This window comes from Oncorhynchus gorbuscha, unplaced genomic scaffold (genome assembly GCF_021184085.1).
Source record: "Oncorhynchus gorbuscha isolate QuinsamMale2020 ecotype Even-year unplaced genomic scaffold, OgorEven_v1.0 Un_scaffold_1659, whole genome shotgun sequence".
Taxonomy (NCBI): Eukaryota; Metazoa; Chordata; class Actinopteri; order Salmoniformes; family Salmonidae; genus Oncorhynchus; species Oncorhynchus gorbuscha.
In genome coordinates this window covers 81,402-96,720 of record NW_025746376.1, presented here as the reverse complement: position 1 = coordinate 96,720, position 15,319 = coordinate 81,402, and the positions used below count along the sequence as shown (strand labels likewise).

Sequence of the window (15,319 nt, the reverse complement as noted above, 5' to 3'; positions counted from 1 at the left end):
ACACACACACACACACACACAGACACACACACACACACAGAACCCATCACACACACACACACACACACACACCAGACACACCACACACAGACGTGTACTTGTAACTTTGAAAATAGACTCAGGGAAGGTAGCTCTATCGCGTGGTAACAAGTGACATTTAGGGTGAACCTGAGAGCGCCGCGGTCAGTAGGGAAATGCCGTCCACACGGTGATCGGTAAACTTTGAAAATAAACGAGAGTGAACGAAGAAGTTTGTGGACAAGCTTTTTAACGGTCATTTCAACATGGTAAGATATTTTTCTAAATGTCTCTATATTTCTATCTATTTAACTTTATTGTAATGGTCATCTGTATGCGTCATTAAAGGTGTTACGTCCACATTGCCCTTGATGTTTGGTGATGCAGAAAGTCTAATCAAATGTGTCTACAATAAGTTGCTAATAAGAGTTGACCAACAGTCTAGTAGTAATAGTATGGAATAACACTAGTTATAAACTGGGTGGTTCCAGCCCTGAATGCTGATTGGCTGACTGCCATGACCGTATATCACGGGTATGATAAAAACGTTTATTTTTACTGCTCTAATTATGTTGGTAAACCAGTTTATAATAGCGACAAGGCACCTCTCATTGCGTTGGTCGAACCTAACAGCCGTTAGCCGTGGTATATGGGCCATATACCCCACCTCCTTATTGCTTAATTATATCGTTCTTCTCATAATTAATATATTGTGATGATCATTTTAAAAGGAAGATGTATTTTTGTTGTTGTATGTTGGCTAAATGTTTCTCTGATTCTGTGATGTTGGCCGTGTTGTTGCACGTCGCCGTGTTTGTTATTGTACAACTCCCAAGCAAACACGACCCTTCACCCGCTGAACCATCAGACATATAATTACCTTCTTTTACACAGGGTTTACTTCTATAATGGACGGAATAGAGAACCCATATATTTACACATCATAACCACGGCATCGTCCCCGTCTATGACTGCAGGCATGGCCCTGTTCAAGCAGCAGACAGTGGAGGATTTCTACGAGATCGGAGAGGAATTAGGAAGGTACAGTATTACGATCAGGTAGACTAGTGGTTAGAGTGGAGGGGTGGAGGGGCGGCAGGTAGACTAGTGGTTAGAGTGGAGGGGCGGAGGGGAGGCAGGTAGACTAGTGGTTAGAAGGGGCGGCAGGTAGACTAGTGGTTAGAGTGGAGGGGCGGCAGGTAGACTAGTGGTTAGAGTGGAGGGGTGGAGGGCCAGGTAGACTAGTGGTTAGAGTGGAGGGGAGGAGGGGCGGCAGGTAGACTAGTGGTTAGAGTGGAGGGGTGGAGGGGCGGCAGGTAGACTAGTGGTTAGATGGAGGGGTGGAGGGCGGCTGAGACTAGTGGTTAGAGTGGAGGGTGGAGGGCGGCAGGTAGACTAGTAGTTAGAGTGGAGGGGCGGCAGGTAGACTAGTGGTTAGAGTGGAGGGGCGGCAGGTAGACTAGTGGTTAGAGTGGAGGGGTGGAGGGCGGCAGGTAGACTAGTGGTTAGAGTGGAGGGGTGGAGGGGCGGCAGGTAGACTAGTGGTTAGAGTGGAGGGGTGGAGGGGCAGGTAGACTAGTAGTTAGAGTGGAGGGGCGGCAGGTAGACTAGTGGTTAGAGTGGAGGGGTGGAGGGGCGGCAGGTAGACTAGTGGTTAGAGTGGAGGGTGGAGGGGCGGCAGGTAGACTAGTGGTTAGAGTGGAGGGGTGGAGGGGAGGCAGGTAGACTAGTTAGAGTGGAGGGGCCCAGACTAGTGGTTAGAGTGGAGGGGTGGAGGGGCGGCAGGTAGACTAGTGGTTAGAGTGGAGGGGTGGAGGGGAGGCAGGTAGACTAGTGGTTAGAGTGGAGGGGTGGAGGGGAGGCAGGTAGACTAGTGGTTAGAGTGGAGGGGTGGAGGGGAGGCAGGTAGACTAGTGGTTAGAGTGGAGGGGTGGAGGGGCAGCAGGTAGACTAGTGGTTAGAGTGGAGGGGTGGAGGGGAGGCAGGTAGACTAGTGGTTAGAGTGGAGGGGCGGCAGGTAGACTAGTGGTTAGAGTGGAGGGGTGGAGGGCCAGGTAGACTAGTGGTTAGAGTGGAGGGGCGGAGGGGAGGCAGGTAGACTAGTGGTTAGAGTGGAGGGCGGCAGGTAGACTAGTGGTTAGAGTGGAGGGGCGGCAGGTAGACTAGTGGTTAGAGTGGAGGGGTGGAGGGCCTGAGACTAGTGGTTAGAGTGGAGGGTGGAGGGGCTAGGTAGACTAGTGGTTAGAGTGGAGGGGTGGAGGGGCGGCAGGTAGACTAGTGGTTAGACCCATGGAGGGCGGCAGGTAGACTAGTGGTTAGAGTGGAGGGGTGGAGGGGCGGCAGGTAGACTAGTAGTTAGAGTGGAGGGGCGGCAGGTAGACTAGTGGTTAGAGTGGAGGGGTGGAGGGGCTACAGGTAGACTAGTGGTTAGAGTGGAGGGGTGGAGGGGCCAGGTAGACTAGTGGTTAGAGTGGAGGGGTGGAGGGGGCCAGGTAGACTAGTGGTTAGAGTGGAGGGGTGGAGGGGCGGCAGGTAGACTAGTAGTTAGACCGGCAGGTAGACTAGTGGTTAGAGTGGAGGGGTGGAGGGGCCAGGTAGACTAGTGGTTAGAGTGCAGGGGTGGAGGGGCGGCAGGTAGACTAGTGGTTAGAGTGGAGGGGTGGAGGGGCGGCAGGTAGACTAGTAGTTAGAGTGGAGGGGCGGCAGGTAGACTAGTGGTTAGAGTGGAGGGGTGGAGGGCGGCAGGTAGACTAGTGGTTAGAGTGGAGGGGTGGAGGGAGGCAGGTAGACTAGTGGTTAGAGTGGAGGGGTGGAGGGGAGGCAGGTAGACTAGTGGTTAGAGTGGAGGGGTGGAGGGGAGGCAGGTAGACTAGTGGTTAGATCAGTGGAGGGGTGGAGGGGCGGCAGGTAGACTAGTGGTTAGAGTGGAGGGGTGGAGGGGAGGCAGGTAGACTAGTGGTTAGAGTGGAGGGGCAGCAGGTAGACTAGTGGTTAGAGTGGAGGGGTGGAGGGGCGGCAGGTAGACTAGTGGTTAGAGTGGAGGGCGGCAGGTAGACTAGTGGTTAGAGTGGAGGGGTGGAGGGGCGGCAGGTAGACTAGTGGTTAGAGTGGAGGGCCAGGTAGACTAGTAGTTAGAGTGGAGGGGCGGCAGGTAGACTAGTGGTTAGAGTGGAGGGGTGGAGGGGCAGCAGGTAGACTAGTGGTTAGAGTGGAGGGGTGGAGGGGGGGTGGAGGGTCGGCAGGTAGACTAGTGGTTAGAGTGGAGGGGTGGAGGGTCGGCACTAGACTAGTGGTTAGAGTGGAGGGGTGGAGGGGCGGCAGGTAGACTAGTGGTTAGAGTGGAGGGGCGGCAGGTAGACTAGTAGTTAGAGTGGAGGGGCGGCAGGTAGACTAGTGGTTAGAGTGGAGGGGTGGAGGGGCGGCAGGTAGACTAGTGGTTAGAGTGCAGGGGTGGAGGGCGGCAGGTAGACTAGTGGTTAGAGTGGAGGGGTGGAGGGGCGGCAGGTAGACTAGTAGTTAGAGTGGAGGGGCGGCAGGTAGACTAGTGGTTAGAGTGGAGGGGTGGAGGGGCGGCAGGTAGACTAGTGGTTAGAGTGGAGGGGTGGAAGGCAGGTAGACTAGTGGTTAGAGTGGAGGGGTGGAGGGGAGGCAGGTAGACTAGTGGTTAGAGTGGAGGGGTGGAGGGGGAGGCAGGTAGACTAGTGGTTAGAGTGGAGGGGTGGAGGGGCGGCAGGTAGACTAGTGGTTAGATGGAGGGGTGGAGGGAGGCAGGTAGACTAGTGGTTAGAGTGGAGGGGCGGCAGGTAGACTAGTGGTTAGAGTGGAGGGGTGGAGGGGCGGCAGGTAGACTAGTGGTTAGAGTGGAGGGGCGGCAGGTAGACTAGTGGTTAGAGTGGAGGGTGGAGGGGCGGCAGGTAGACTAGTGGTTAGAATGGAGGGGTGGATGGGAGGCAGGTAGACTAGTGGTTAGAGTGGAGGGGTGGAGGGGAGGCAGGTAGACTAGTGGTTAGAGTGGAGGGGTGGAGGGGCAGCAGGTAGACTAGTGGTTAGAGTGGAGGGGTGGAGGGGTCCTCTCAGGTAGACTAGTGGTTAGAGTGGAGGGGCCAGGTAGACTAGTGGTTAGAGTGGAGGGGTGGAGGGGCGGCAGGTAGACTAGTGGTTAGAGTGGAGGGGTGGAGGGGAGGCAGGTAGACTAGTGGTTAGAGTGGAGGGGCGGCAGGTAGACTAGTGGTTAGAGTGGAGGGGAGGGGCGGCAGGTAGACTAGTGGTTAGAGTGGTTAGAGTGGAGGGGCAGCAGGTAGACTAGTGGTTAGAGTGGAGGGGCGGCAGGTAGACTAGTGGTTAGAGTGGTTAGAGTGGAGGGGCAGCAGGTAGACTAGTGGTTAGAGTGGAGGGGCGGCAGGTAGACTAGTGGTTAGACTGGAGGGGGAGGCAGGGGTAGACTAGTGGTTAGAGTGGAGGGGTGGAGGGCGGCAGGTAGACTAGTGGTTAGAGTGGAGGGGTGGAGGGGCGGCAGGTAGACTAGTGGTTAGAGTGGAGGGGTGGAGGGGCGGCAGGTAGACTAGTAGTTAGAGTGGAGGGGCGGCAGGTAGACTAGTGGTTAGAGTGGAGGGTGGAGGGGCGGCAGGTAGACTAGTGGTTAGAGTGGAGGGGTGGAGGAGGCAGGTAGACTAGTGGTTAGAGTGGAGGGCGGAGGGGAGGCAGGTAGACTAGTGGTTAGAGTGGAGGGGGGCAGGTAGACTAGTGGTTAGAGTGGAGGGGCAGCAGGTAGACTAGTGGTTAGAGTGGAGGGGTGGAGGGGGCGGCAGGTAGACTAGTGGTTAGAGTGGAGGGGTGGAGGGGAGGCAGGTAGACTAGTGGTTAGAGTGGAGGGGTGGAGGGGCGGCAGGTAGACTAGTGGTTAGAGTGGAGGGGTGGTGAGGGGCGGCAGGTAGACTAGTGGTTAGAGTGGAGGGGTGGAGGGGCGGCAGGTAGACTAGTAGTTAGAGTGGAGGGGCGGCAGGTAGACTAGTGGTTAGATGGAGGGGTGGAGGGGCGGCAGGTAGACTAGTGGTTAGACCCGGCAGGTAGACTAGTGGTTAGAGTGGAGGGGTGGAGGGGCTACCAGGTAGACTAGTGGTTAGAGTGGAGGGGTGGAGGGGCGGCAGGTAGACTAGTAGTTAGAGTGGAGGGGCGGCAGGTAGACTAGTGGTTAGAGTGGAGGGGTGGAGGGGCGGCAGGTAGACTAGTGGTTAGAGTGGAGGGGTGGAGGGGAGGCAGGTAGACTAGTGGTTAGAGTGGAGGGGTGGAGGGGAGGCAGGTAGACTAGTGGTTAGAGTGGAGGGGTGGAGGGAGGCAGGTAGACTAGTGGTTAGAGTGGAGGGGTGGAGGGGCTCTCAGGTAGACTAGTGGTTAGAGTGGAGGGGTGGAGGGGAGGCAGGTAGACTAGTGGTTAGAGTGGAGGGGCGGCAGGTAGACTAGTGGTTAGAGTGGAGGGGTGGAGGGGCGGCAGGTAGACTAGTGGTTAGAGTGGAGGGGTGGAGGGGCGGCAGGTAGACTAGTGGTTAGAGTGGAGGGGTGGAGGGGAGGCAGGTAGACTAGTGATTAGAGTGGAGGGGTGGAGGGGCGGCAGGTAGACTAGTGGTTAGAGTGGAGGGGTGGAGGGGAGGCAGGTAGACTAGTGGTTAGAGTGGAGGGGTGGAGGGGCGGCAGGTAGACTAGTAGTTAGAGTGGAGGGGCGGCAGGTAGACTAGTGGTTAGAGTGGAGGGGTGGAGGGGCGGCAGGTAGACTAGTGGTTATAGTGGAGGGGCGGCAGGTAGACTAGTGGTTAGAGTGGAGGGGTGGAGGGGCGGCAGGTAGACTAGTGGTTAGAGTGGAGGGGTGGAGGGCGGCAGGTAGACTAGTGGTTAGAGTGGAGGGGTGGAGGGCGGCAGGTAGACTAGTGGTTAGAGTGGAGGGGTGGAGGGGCGGCAGGTAGACTAGTGGTTAGAGTGGAGGGGCGGCAGGTAGACTAGTGGTTAGAGTGGAGGGGTGGAGGGGCGGCAGGTAGACTAGTGGTTAGAGTGGAGGGGTGGAGGGGAGGCAGGTAGACTAGTGGTTAGAGTGGAGGGGTGGAGGGGCGGCAGGTAGACTAGTGGTTAGAGTGGAGGGGAGGCAGGTAGACTAGTGGTTAGAGTGGAGGGGCGGCAGGTAGACTAGTGGTTAGAGTGGTTAGAGTGGAGGGGCAGCAGGTAGACTAGTGGTTAGAGTGGAGGGGCGGCAGGTAGACTAGTGGTTAGAGTGGTTAGAGTGGAGGGGCAGCAGGTAGACTAGTGGTTAGAGTGGAGGGCGGCAGGTAGACTAGTGGTTAGAGTGGTTAGAGTGGAGGGGCAGCAGGTAGACTAGTGGTTAGAGTGGAGGGGCGGCAGGTAGACTAGTGGTTAGAGTGGAGGGGCAGCAGGTAGACTAGTGGTTAGAGTGGAGGGCGGCAGGTAGACTAGTGGTTAGACTGGAGGGGCGGCAGGGTAGACTAGTGGTTAGAGTGGAGGGGTGGAGGGGCGGCAGGTAGACTAGTGGTTAGAGTGGAGGGGTGGAGGGGCGGCAGGTAGACTAGTGGTTAGAGTGGAGGGGGTGGAGGGGCGGCAGGTAGACTAGTGTTAGAGTGGAGGGGGAGGGCGGCAGGTAGACTAGTGGTTAGAGTGGAGGGGTGGAGGGGCGGCAGGTAGACTAGTGGTTAGAGTGGAGGGGTGGAGGAGGGCAGGTAGACTAGTGGTTAGAGTGGAGGGGTGGAGGGGAGGCAGGTAGACTAGTGGTTAGAGTGGAGGGGTGGAGGGGAGGCAGGTAGACTAGTGGTTAGAGTGGAGGGGTGGAGGGCGGCAGGTAGACTAGTGGTTAGAGTGGAGGGGTGGAGGGGCGGCAGGTAGACTAGTGGTTAGAGTGGAGGGGCGGCAGGTAGACTAGTGGTTAGAGTGGAGGGGTGGAGGGGCGGCAGGTAGACTAGTGGTTAGAGTGGAGGGTGGAGGGCGGCAGGTAGACTAGTGGTTAGAGTGGAGGGGTGGAGGGCGGCTAGGTAGACTAGTGGTTAGAGTGGAGGGGTGGAGGGCGGCAGGTAGACTAGTAGTTAGAGTGGAGGGGCGGCAGGTAGACTAGTGGTTAGAGTGGAGGGGTGGAGGGCGGCAGGTAGACTAGTGGTTAGAGTGGAGGGGTGGAGGGGGCAGGTAGACTAGTGTTAGAGTGGAGGGGAGGTGGAGGGCGGCAGGTAGACTAGTGGTTAGAGTGGAGGGGTGGAGGGCGGCAGGTAGACTAGTGGTTAGAGTGGAGGGGTGGAGGGGCGGCAGGTAGACTAGTGTTAGAGTGGAGGGGCGGCAGGTAGACTAGTGGTTAGAGTGGAGGGGTGGAGGGCGGCAGGTAGACTAGTGGTTAGAGTGGAGGGGTGGAGGGAGGCAGGTAGACTAGTGGTTAGAGTGGAGGGGTGGAGGGGAGGCAGGTAGACTAGTGGTTAGAGTGGAGGGGTGGAGGGGCGGCAGGTAGACTAGTGGTTAGAGTGGAGGGGTGGAGGGGAGGCAGGTAGACTAGTGGTTAGAGTGGAGGGGGTGGAGGGGCGGCAGGTAGACTAGTGGTTAGAGTGGAGGGCGGCAGGTAGACTAGTGGTTAGAGTGGAGGGGTGGAGGGCGGCAGGTAGACTAGTGGTTAGAGTGGAGGGCGAGGGGCAGGTAGACTAGTGGTTAGAGTGGAGGGGTGGAGGGGCGGCAGGTAGACTAGTGGTTAGAGTGGAGGGGTGGAGGGAGGCAGGTAGACTAGTGGTTAGAGTGGAGGGGTGGAGGGGGCAGGTAGACTAGTGGTTAGAGTGGAGGGGTGGAGGGGCGGCAGGTAGACTAGTGGTTAGAGTGGAGGGGGGGAGGCAGGTAGACTAGTGGTTAGAGTGGAGGGGCGGCAGGTAGACTAGTGGTTAGAGTGGAGGGGTGGAGGGGAGCGGCAGGTAGACTAGTGGTTAGAGGGTGGAGGGGCGGCAGGTAGACTAGTGGTTAGAGTGGAGGGGTGGAGGGGCGGCAGGTAGACTAGTAGTTAGAGTGGAGGGGCGGCAGGTAGACTAGTGGTTAGAGTGGAGGGGTGGAGGGCGGCAGGTAGACTAGTGGTTAGAGTGGAGGGGTGGAGGGGCGGCAGGTAGACTAGTGGTTAGAGTGGAGGGGTGGAGGGGCACAGGTAGACTAGTGGTTAGAGTGGAGGGGTGGAGGGGCGGCAGGTAGACTAGTGGTTAGAGTGGAGGGGTGGAGGGGCGGCAGGTAGACTAGTAGTTAGAGTGGAGGGCGGCAGGTAGACTAGTGGTTAGAGTGGAGGGGTGGAGGGCGGCAGGTAGACTAGTGGTTAGAGTGGAGGGGTGGAGGGGCGGCAGGTAGACTAGTGGTTAGAGTGGAGGGGTGGAGGGGGCAGGTAGACTAGTGGTTAGAGTGGAGGGGTGGAGGGAGGCAGGTAGACTAGTGGTTAGAGTGGAGGGGTGGAGGGCGGCAAGACTAGTGGTTAGAGTGGAGGGTGGAGGGAGGCAGGTAGACTAGTGGTTAGAGTGGAGGGCGGCAGGTAGACTAGTGGTTAGAGTGGAGGGGTGGAGGGGGCTAGGTAGACTAGTGGTTAGAGTGGAGGGGTGGAGGGGCGGCAGGTAGACTAGTGGTTAGAGTGGAGGGGTGGAGGGAGGCAGGTAGACTAGTGATTAGTGGAGGGGTGGAGGGGAGGCAGGTAGACTAGTGGTTAGAGTGGAGGGGTGGAGGGGAGGCAGGTAGACTAGTGGTTAGAGTGGAGGGTGGAGGGCAGGTAGACTAGTGGTTAGAGTGGAGGGGCGGCAGGTAGACTAGTGGTTAGAGTGGAGGGGTGGAGGGGAGGCAGGTAGACTAGTGGTTAGAGTGGAGGGGCGGCAGGTAGACTAGTGGTTAGAGTGGAGGGTGGAGGGGCGGCAGGTAGACTAGTGGTTAGAGTGGAGGGGTGGAGGGGTGGCAGGTAGACTAGTGGTTAGAGTGGAGGGGTGGAGGGCGGCAGGTAGACTAGTGGTTAGAGGGGTGGAGGGGGCGGCAGGTAGACTAGTGGTTAGAGTGGAGGGGCGGCAGGTAGACTAGTGGTTAGAGTGGAGGGGTGGAGGGGCGGCAGGTAGACTAGTGGTTAGAGTGGAGGGGTGGAGGGGAGGCAGGTAGACTAGTGGTTAGAGTGGAGGGGCGGCAGGTAGACTAGTGGTTAGAGTGGTTAGGTGGAGGGGCAGCAGGTAGACTAGTGGTTAGAGTGGAGGGGAGGGCGGCAGGTAGACTAGTGGTTAATAGTGGTTAGAGTGGAGGGCAGCAGGTAGACTAGTGGTTAGAGTGGAGGGGCGGCAGGTAGACTAGTGGTTAGAGTGGTTAGAGTGGAGGGGCAGCAGGTAGACTAGTGGTTAGAGTGGAGGGCGGCAGGTAGACTAGTGGTTAGTGGTTAGAGTGGAGGGGCAGCAGGTAGACTAGTGGTTAGAGTGGAGGGGTTGGGCGGCAGGTAGACTAGTGGTTAGAGTGGAGGGGATGCAGGTAGACTAGTGGTTAGAGTGGTTAGAGTGGAGGGGCAGCAGGTAGACTAGTGGTTAGAGTGGAGGGGCGGCAGGTAGACTAGTGACTAGTGTTAGAGTGGAGGGGCAGCAGGTAGACTAGTGGTTAGAGTGGAGGGCGGCAGGTAGACTAGTGGTTAGACTGGAGGGGGGGCAGCAGGTAGACTAGTGGTTAGAGTGGAGGGGTGGAGGGCGGCAGGTAGACTAGTGGTTAGATGGAGGGGTGGAGGGGCGGCAGGTAGACTAGTGGTTAGAGTGGAGGGTGGAGGGGGCGGCAGGTAGACTAGTAGTTAGAGTGGAGGGCGGCAGGTAGACTAGTGGTTAGAGTGGAGGGGTGGAGGGGCATCAGGTAGACTAGTGGTTAGAGTGGAGGGGTGGAGGGAGGCAGGTAGACTAGTGGTTAGAGTGGAGGGGTGGAGGGGGGCAGGTAGACTAGTGGTTAGAGTGGAGGGGTGGAGGGGAGGCAGGTAGACTAGTGGTTAGAGTGGAGGGGTGGAGGGCGGCAGGTAGACTAGTGGTTAGAGTGGAGGGGTGGAGGGAGGCAGGTAGACTAGTGGTTAGAGTGGAGGGGCGGCAGGTAGACTAGTGGTTAGAGTGGAGGGGTGGAGGGGCGGCAGGTAGACTAGTGGTTAGAGTGGAGGGGTGGAGGGCGGCAGGTAGACTAGTGGTTAGAGTGGAGGGGTGGAGGGCGGCAGGTAGACTAGTGGTTAGAGTGGAGGGGGAGGGGCGGCAGGTAGACTAGTGGTTAGAGTGGAGGGTGGAGGGGCGGCAGGTAGACTAGTGGTTAGAGTGGAGGGGCGGCAGGTAGACTAGTGGTTAGAGTGGAGGGTGGAGGGGCGGCAGGTAGACTAGTGGTTAGAGTGGAGGGGTGGAGGGGGCAGGTAGACTAGTGGTTAGAGTGGAGGGGTGGAGGGGCGGCAGGTAGACTAGTGGTTAGAGTGGAGGGGTGGAGGGCGGCAGGTAGACTAGTGGTTAGAGTGGAGGGGTGGAGGGGCGGCAGGTAGACTAGTGGTTAGAGTGGAGGGGCGGCAGGTAGACTAGTGGTTAGAGTGGAGGGGTGGAGGGGCGGCAGGTAGACTAGTGGTTAGAGTGGAGGGGGTGGAGGGAGGCAGGTAGACTAGTGGTTAGAGTGGAGGGGTGGAGGGAGGCAGGTAGACTAGTGGTTAGAGTGGAGGGGTGGAGGGGCGGCAGGTAGACTAGTGGTTAGAGTGGAGGGGTGGAGGGGCGGCAGGTAGACTAGTGGTTAGAGTGGAGGGGTGGAGGGCGGCAGGTAGACTAGTGGTTAGAGTGGAGGGGCGGCAGGTAGACTAGTGGTTAGAGTGGAGGGGTGGAGGGGCGGCAGGTAGACTAGTGGTTAGAGTGGAGGGTGGAGGGCGGCAGGTAGACTAGTGGTTAGAGTGGAGGGGTGGAGGGGAGGCAGGTAGACTAGTGGTTAGAGTGGAGGGGTGGAGGGGCGGCAGGTAGACTAGTGGTTAGTGGTTAGTGGAGGGGCGGCAGGTAGACTAGTGGTTAGAGTGGAGGGGGTGGAGGGGAGGCGGCAGACTAGTGGTTAGAGTGGAGGGGCGGCAGGTAGACTAGTGGTTAGAGTGGAGGGGTGGAGGGGCGGCAGGTAGACTAGTGGTTAGAGTGGAGGGGTGGAGCAGGTAGACTAGTGGTTAGAGTGGAGGGTGGAGGGCGGCAGGTAGACTAGTGGTTAGAGTGGAGGGGCGGCAGGTAGACTAGTGGTTAGGAGTGGAGGGGCAGCAGGTAGACTAGTGGTTAGAGTGGAGGGGTGGAGGGGGGCAGGTAGACTAGTGGTTAGAGTGGAGGGGTGGAGGGGCAGCAGGTAGACTAGTGGTTAGAGTGGAGGGGGTGGAGGGTGGCAGGTAGACTAGTGGTTAGAGTGGAGGGCAGCAGGTAGACTAGTGGTTAGAGTGGAGGGGCGGCAGGTAGACTAGTGGTTAGAGTGGAGGGGCGGCAGGTAGACTAGTGGTTAGAGTGGAGGGGCAGCAGGTAGACTAGTGGTTAGAGTGGAGGGCGGCAGGTAGACTAGTGGTTAGAGTGGTTAGAGTGGAGGGGCAGCAGGTAGACTAGTGGTTAGAGTGGAGGGGCGGCAGGTAGACTAGTGGTTAGAGTGGTTAGAGTGGAGGGGCAGCAGGTAGACTAGTGGTTAGAGTGGAGGGGCAGGCAGGTAGACTAGTGGTTAGAGTGGAGGGGCAGCAGGTAGACTAGTGGTTAGAGTGGAGGGGCGGCAGGTAGACTAGTGGTTAGACTGGAGGGGCGGCAGGGTAGACTAGTGGTTAGAGTGGAGGGGCAGGTAGACTAGTGGTTAGAGTGGAGGGGGAGGGCGGCAGGTAGACTAGTGGTTAGAGTGGAGGGGCAGCAGGTAGACTAGTGGTTAGAGTGGAGGGGTGGAGGGGCGGCAGGTAGACTAGTGGTTAGAGTGGAGGGGTGGAGGGGCGGCAGGTAGACTAGTGGTTAGAGTGGAGGGGTGGAGGGCGGCAGGTAGACTAGTGGTTAGAGTGGAGGGGCGGCAGGTAGACTAGTGGTTAGAGTGGAGGGGTGGAGGGGCGGCAGGTAGACTAGTGGTTAGAGTGGAGGGGTGGAGGCAGGTAGACTAGTGGTTAGAGTGGAGGGGTGGAGGGAGGCAGGTAGACTAGTGGTTAGAGTGGAGGGGTGGAGGGGCAGGCAGGTAGACTAGTGGTTAGAGTGGAGGGGTGGAGGGCGGCAGGTAGACTAGTGGTTAGAGTGGAGGGGTGGAGGGGTAGACTAGTGGTTAGAGTGGAGGGGCGGCAGGTAGACTAGTGGTTAGAGTGGAGGGGTGGAGGGGCGGCAGGTAGACTAGTGGTTAGAGTGGAGGGGTGGAGGGAGGCAGGTAGACTAGTGGTTAGAGTGGAGGGGTGGAGGGGAGGCAGGTAGACTAGTGGTTAGAGTGGAGGGGTGGAGGGGAGGCAGGTAGACTAGTGGTTAGAGTGGAGGGGTGGAGGGTAGACTAGTGGTTAGAGTGGAGGGGCAGCAGGTAGACTAGTGGTTAGAGTGGAGGGGCGGCAGGTAGACTAGTGGTTAGAGTGGAGGGGTGGAGGCGGCAGGTAGACTAGTGGTTAGGGTGGAGGGGCGGCAGGTAGACTAGTGGTTAGAGTGGAGGGGTGGAGGGGCGGCAGGTAGACTAGTGGTTAGAGTGGAGGGGCGGCAGGTAGACTAGTGGTTAGAGTGGAGGGGTGGAGGGCGGCAGGTAGACTAGTGGTTAGAGTGGAGGGGGTGGAGGGGAGGCAGGTAGACTAGTGGTTAGAGTGGAGGGGTGGAGGGCGGCAGGTAGACTAGTGGTTAGAGTGGAGGGCGGCAGGTAGACTAGTGGTTAGAGTGGAGGGGTGGAGGGGCAGGCAGGTAGACTAGTGGTTAGAGTGGAGGGCGGCAGGTAGACTAGTGGTTAGAGTGGTTAGAGTGGAGGGGCAGCAGGTAGACTAGTGGTTAGAGTGGAGGGGCAGCAGGTAGACTAGTGGTTAGAGTGGAGGGGCAGCAGGTAGACTAGTGGTTAGAGTGGAGGGGCGGCAGGTAGACTAGTGGTTAGAGTGGAGGGGCGGCAGGTAGACTAGTGGTTAGGAGGGGCGGCAGGTAGACTAGTGGTTAGAGTGGAGTGGAGGGGGCGGACAGGGTAGACTGGAGGGGCGGCAGGTAGACTAGTGGTTAGAGTGGAGGGGTGGAGGGGCAGCAGGTAGACTAGTGGTTAGAGTGGTAGACTAGTGGTTAGAGTGGAGGGTGGAGGGGCGGCAGGTAGACTAGTGGTTAGAGTGGAGGGGTGGAGGGGAGGCAGGTAGACTAGTGGTTAGAGTGGAGGGGTGGAGGGGAGGCAGGTAGACTAGTGGTTAGGTAGGTACTAGTGGTTAGAGTGGAGGGGTGGAGGGGAGGCAGGTAGACTAGTGGTTAGAGTGGAGGGGCAGGTAGACTAGTGGTTAGAGTGGAGGGGTGGGGAGGGGCGGCAGGTAGACTAGTGGTTAGAGTGGAGGGTGGAGGGAGGCAGAGACTAGTGGTTAGAGTGGAGGGGTGGAGGGGAGGCAGGTAGACTAGTGGTTAGTGGAGGGGCGGCAGGTAGACTAGTGGTTAGGTGGAGGGGGAGGGGCGGCAGGTAGACTAGTGGTTAGAGTGGAGGGGGAGGGAGGCAGGTAGACTAGTGGTTAGAGTGGAGGGGTGGAGGGGCGGCAGGTAGACTAGTGGTTAGAGTGGAGGGGGAGGGGCGGCAGGTAGACTAGTGGTTAGAGTGGAGGGTGGAGGGAGGCAGGTAGACTAGTGGTTAGAGTGGAGGGGCGGCAGGTAGACTAGTGGTTAGAGTGGAGGGGGTGGAGGGGCGGCAGGTAGACTAGTGGTTAGAGTGGAGGGGCAGCAGGTAGACTAGTGGTTAGAGTGGAGGGGCGGCAGGTAGACTAGTGGTTAGAGTGGAGGGCGGCAGGTAGACTAGTGGTTAGAGTGGAGGGGTGGAGGCAGGTAGACTAGTGGTTAGAGTGGTTAGAGTGGAGCAGCAGGTAGACTAGTGGTTAGAGTGGAGGGGCGGCAGGTAGACTAGTGGTTAGAGTGGAGGGGCGGCAGGTAGACTAGTGGTTAGAGTGGTTAGAGTGGAGGGGCAGCAGGTAGACTAGTGGTTAGAGTGGAGGGGCGGCAGGTAGACTAGTGGTTAGAGTGGTTAGAGTGGAGGGGCAGCAGGTAGACTAGTGGTTAGAGTGGAGGGGCGGCAGGTAGACTAGTGGTTAGAGTGGAGGGGCAGCAGGTAGACTAGTGGTTAGAGTGGAGGGGCGGCAGGTAGACTAGTGGTTAGACTGGAGGGGCGGCAGGGTAGACTAGTGGTTAGAGTGGAGGGGTGGAGGGGCGGCAGGTAGACTAGTGGTTAGAGTGGAGGGGTGGAGGGGCGGCAGGTAGACTAGTGGTTAGAGTGGAGGGGTGGAGGGGCGGCAGGTAGACTAGTAGTTAGAGTGGAGGGGCGGCAGGTAGACTAGTGGTTAGAGTGGAGGGGTGGAGGGAGGCAGGTAGACTAGTGGTTAGAGTGGAGGGGTGGAGGGGAGGCAGGTAGACTAGTGGTTAGAGTGGAGGGGTGGAGGGGAGGCAGGTAGACTAGTGGTTAGAGTGGAGGGGAGGGGCGGCAGGTAGACTAGTGGTTAGAGTGGAGGGTGGAGGGGCGGCAGGTAGACTAGTGGTTAGAGTGGAGGGGTGGAGGGGAGGCAGGTAGACTAGTGGTTAGAGTGGAGGGGCGGCAGGTAGACTAGTGGTTAGAGTGGAGGGGTGGAGGGGCGGCAGGTAGACTAGTGGTTAGAGTGGAGGGGTGGAGGGGCGGCAGGTAGACTAGTGGTTAGAGTGGAGGGGCGGCAGGTAGACTAGTGGTTAGAGTGGAGGGGTGGAGGGCGGCAGGTAGACTAGTGGTTAGAGTGGAGGGGTGGAGGCAGGTAGACTAGTGGTTAGAGTGGAGGGGTGGAGGGGGCGGCAGGTAGACTAGTGGTTAGAGTGGAGGGGCGGCAGGTAGACTAGTGGTTAGAGTGGAGGGGTGGGGGCGGCAGGTAGACTAGTGGTTAGAGTGGAGGGGCGGCAGGTAGACTAGTGGTTAGAGTGGAGGGTGGAGGGGCAGGTAGACTAGTGGTTAGAGTGGAGGGGTGGAGGGGCGGCAGGTAGACTAGTGGTTAGAGTGGAGGGGCGGCAGGTAGACTAGTGGTTAGAGTGGAGGGGTGGAGGGGCGGCAGGTAGACTAGTGGTTAGAGTGGAGGGGTGGCAGGTAGACTAGTGGTTAGAGTGGAGGGGTGGAGGGGAGGCAGGTAGACTAGTGGTTAGAG

General features: G+C 58.5%; 1 protein-coding gene across 3 annotated transcripts in view; it reads left to right on the top strand.

Annotated features, from left to right (window-relative positions):
- The first annotated feature begins 207 nt into the window (after positions 1–207).
- dapk2a (death-associated protein kinase 2a) overlaps positions 208–15,319 on the top strand; it is a 56,624-nt gene continuing 41,512 nt past the window's right edge. Inside the window, exons 1-2 of one of the 3 annotated variants that reach the window (XM_046337991.1) lie at positions 208–287; positions 913–1,059. In XM_046337991.1, coding sequence (XP_046193947.1) covers positions 986–1,059 — 74 coding nt within the window. In that variant the 5' untranslated portion in view covers positions 208–287; positions 913–985. Of the gene's footprint in view, positions 288–419; positions 553–912; positions 1,060–15,319 lie in introns of those variants that run through there. The other 2 variants (XM_046337989.1, XM_046337990.1) reach the window with 2 other exon arrangements.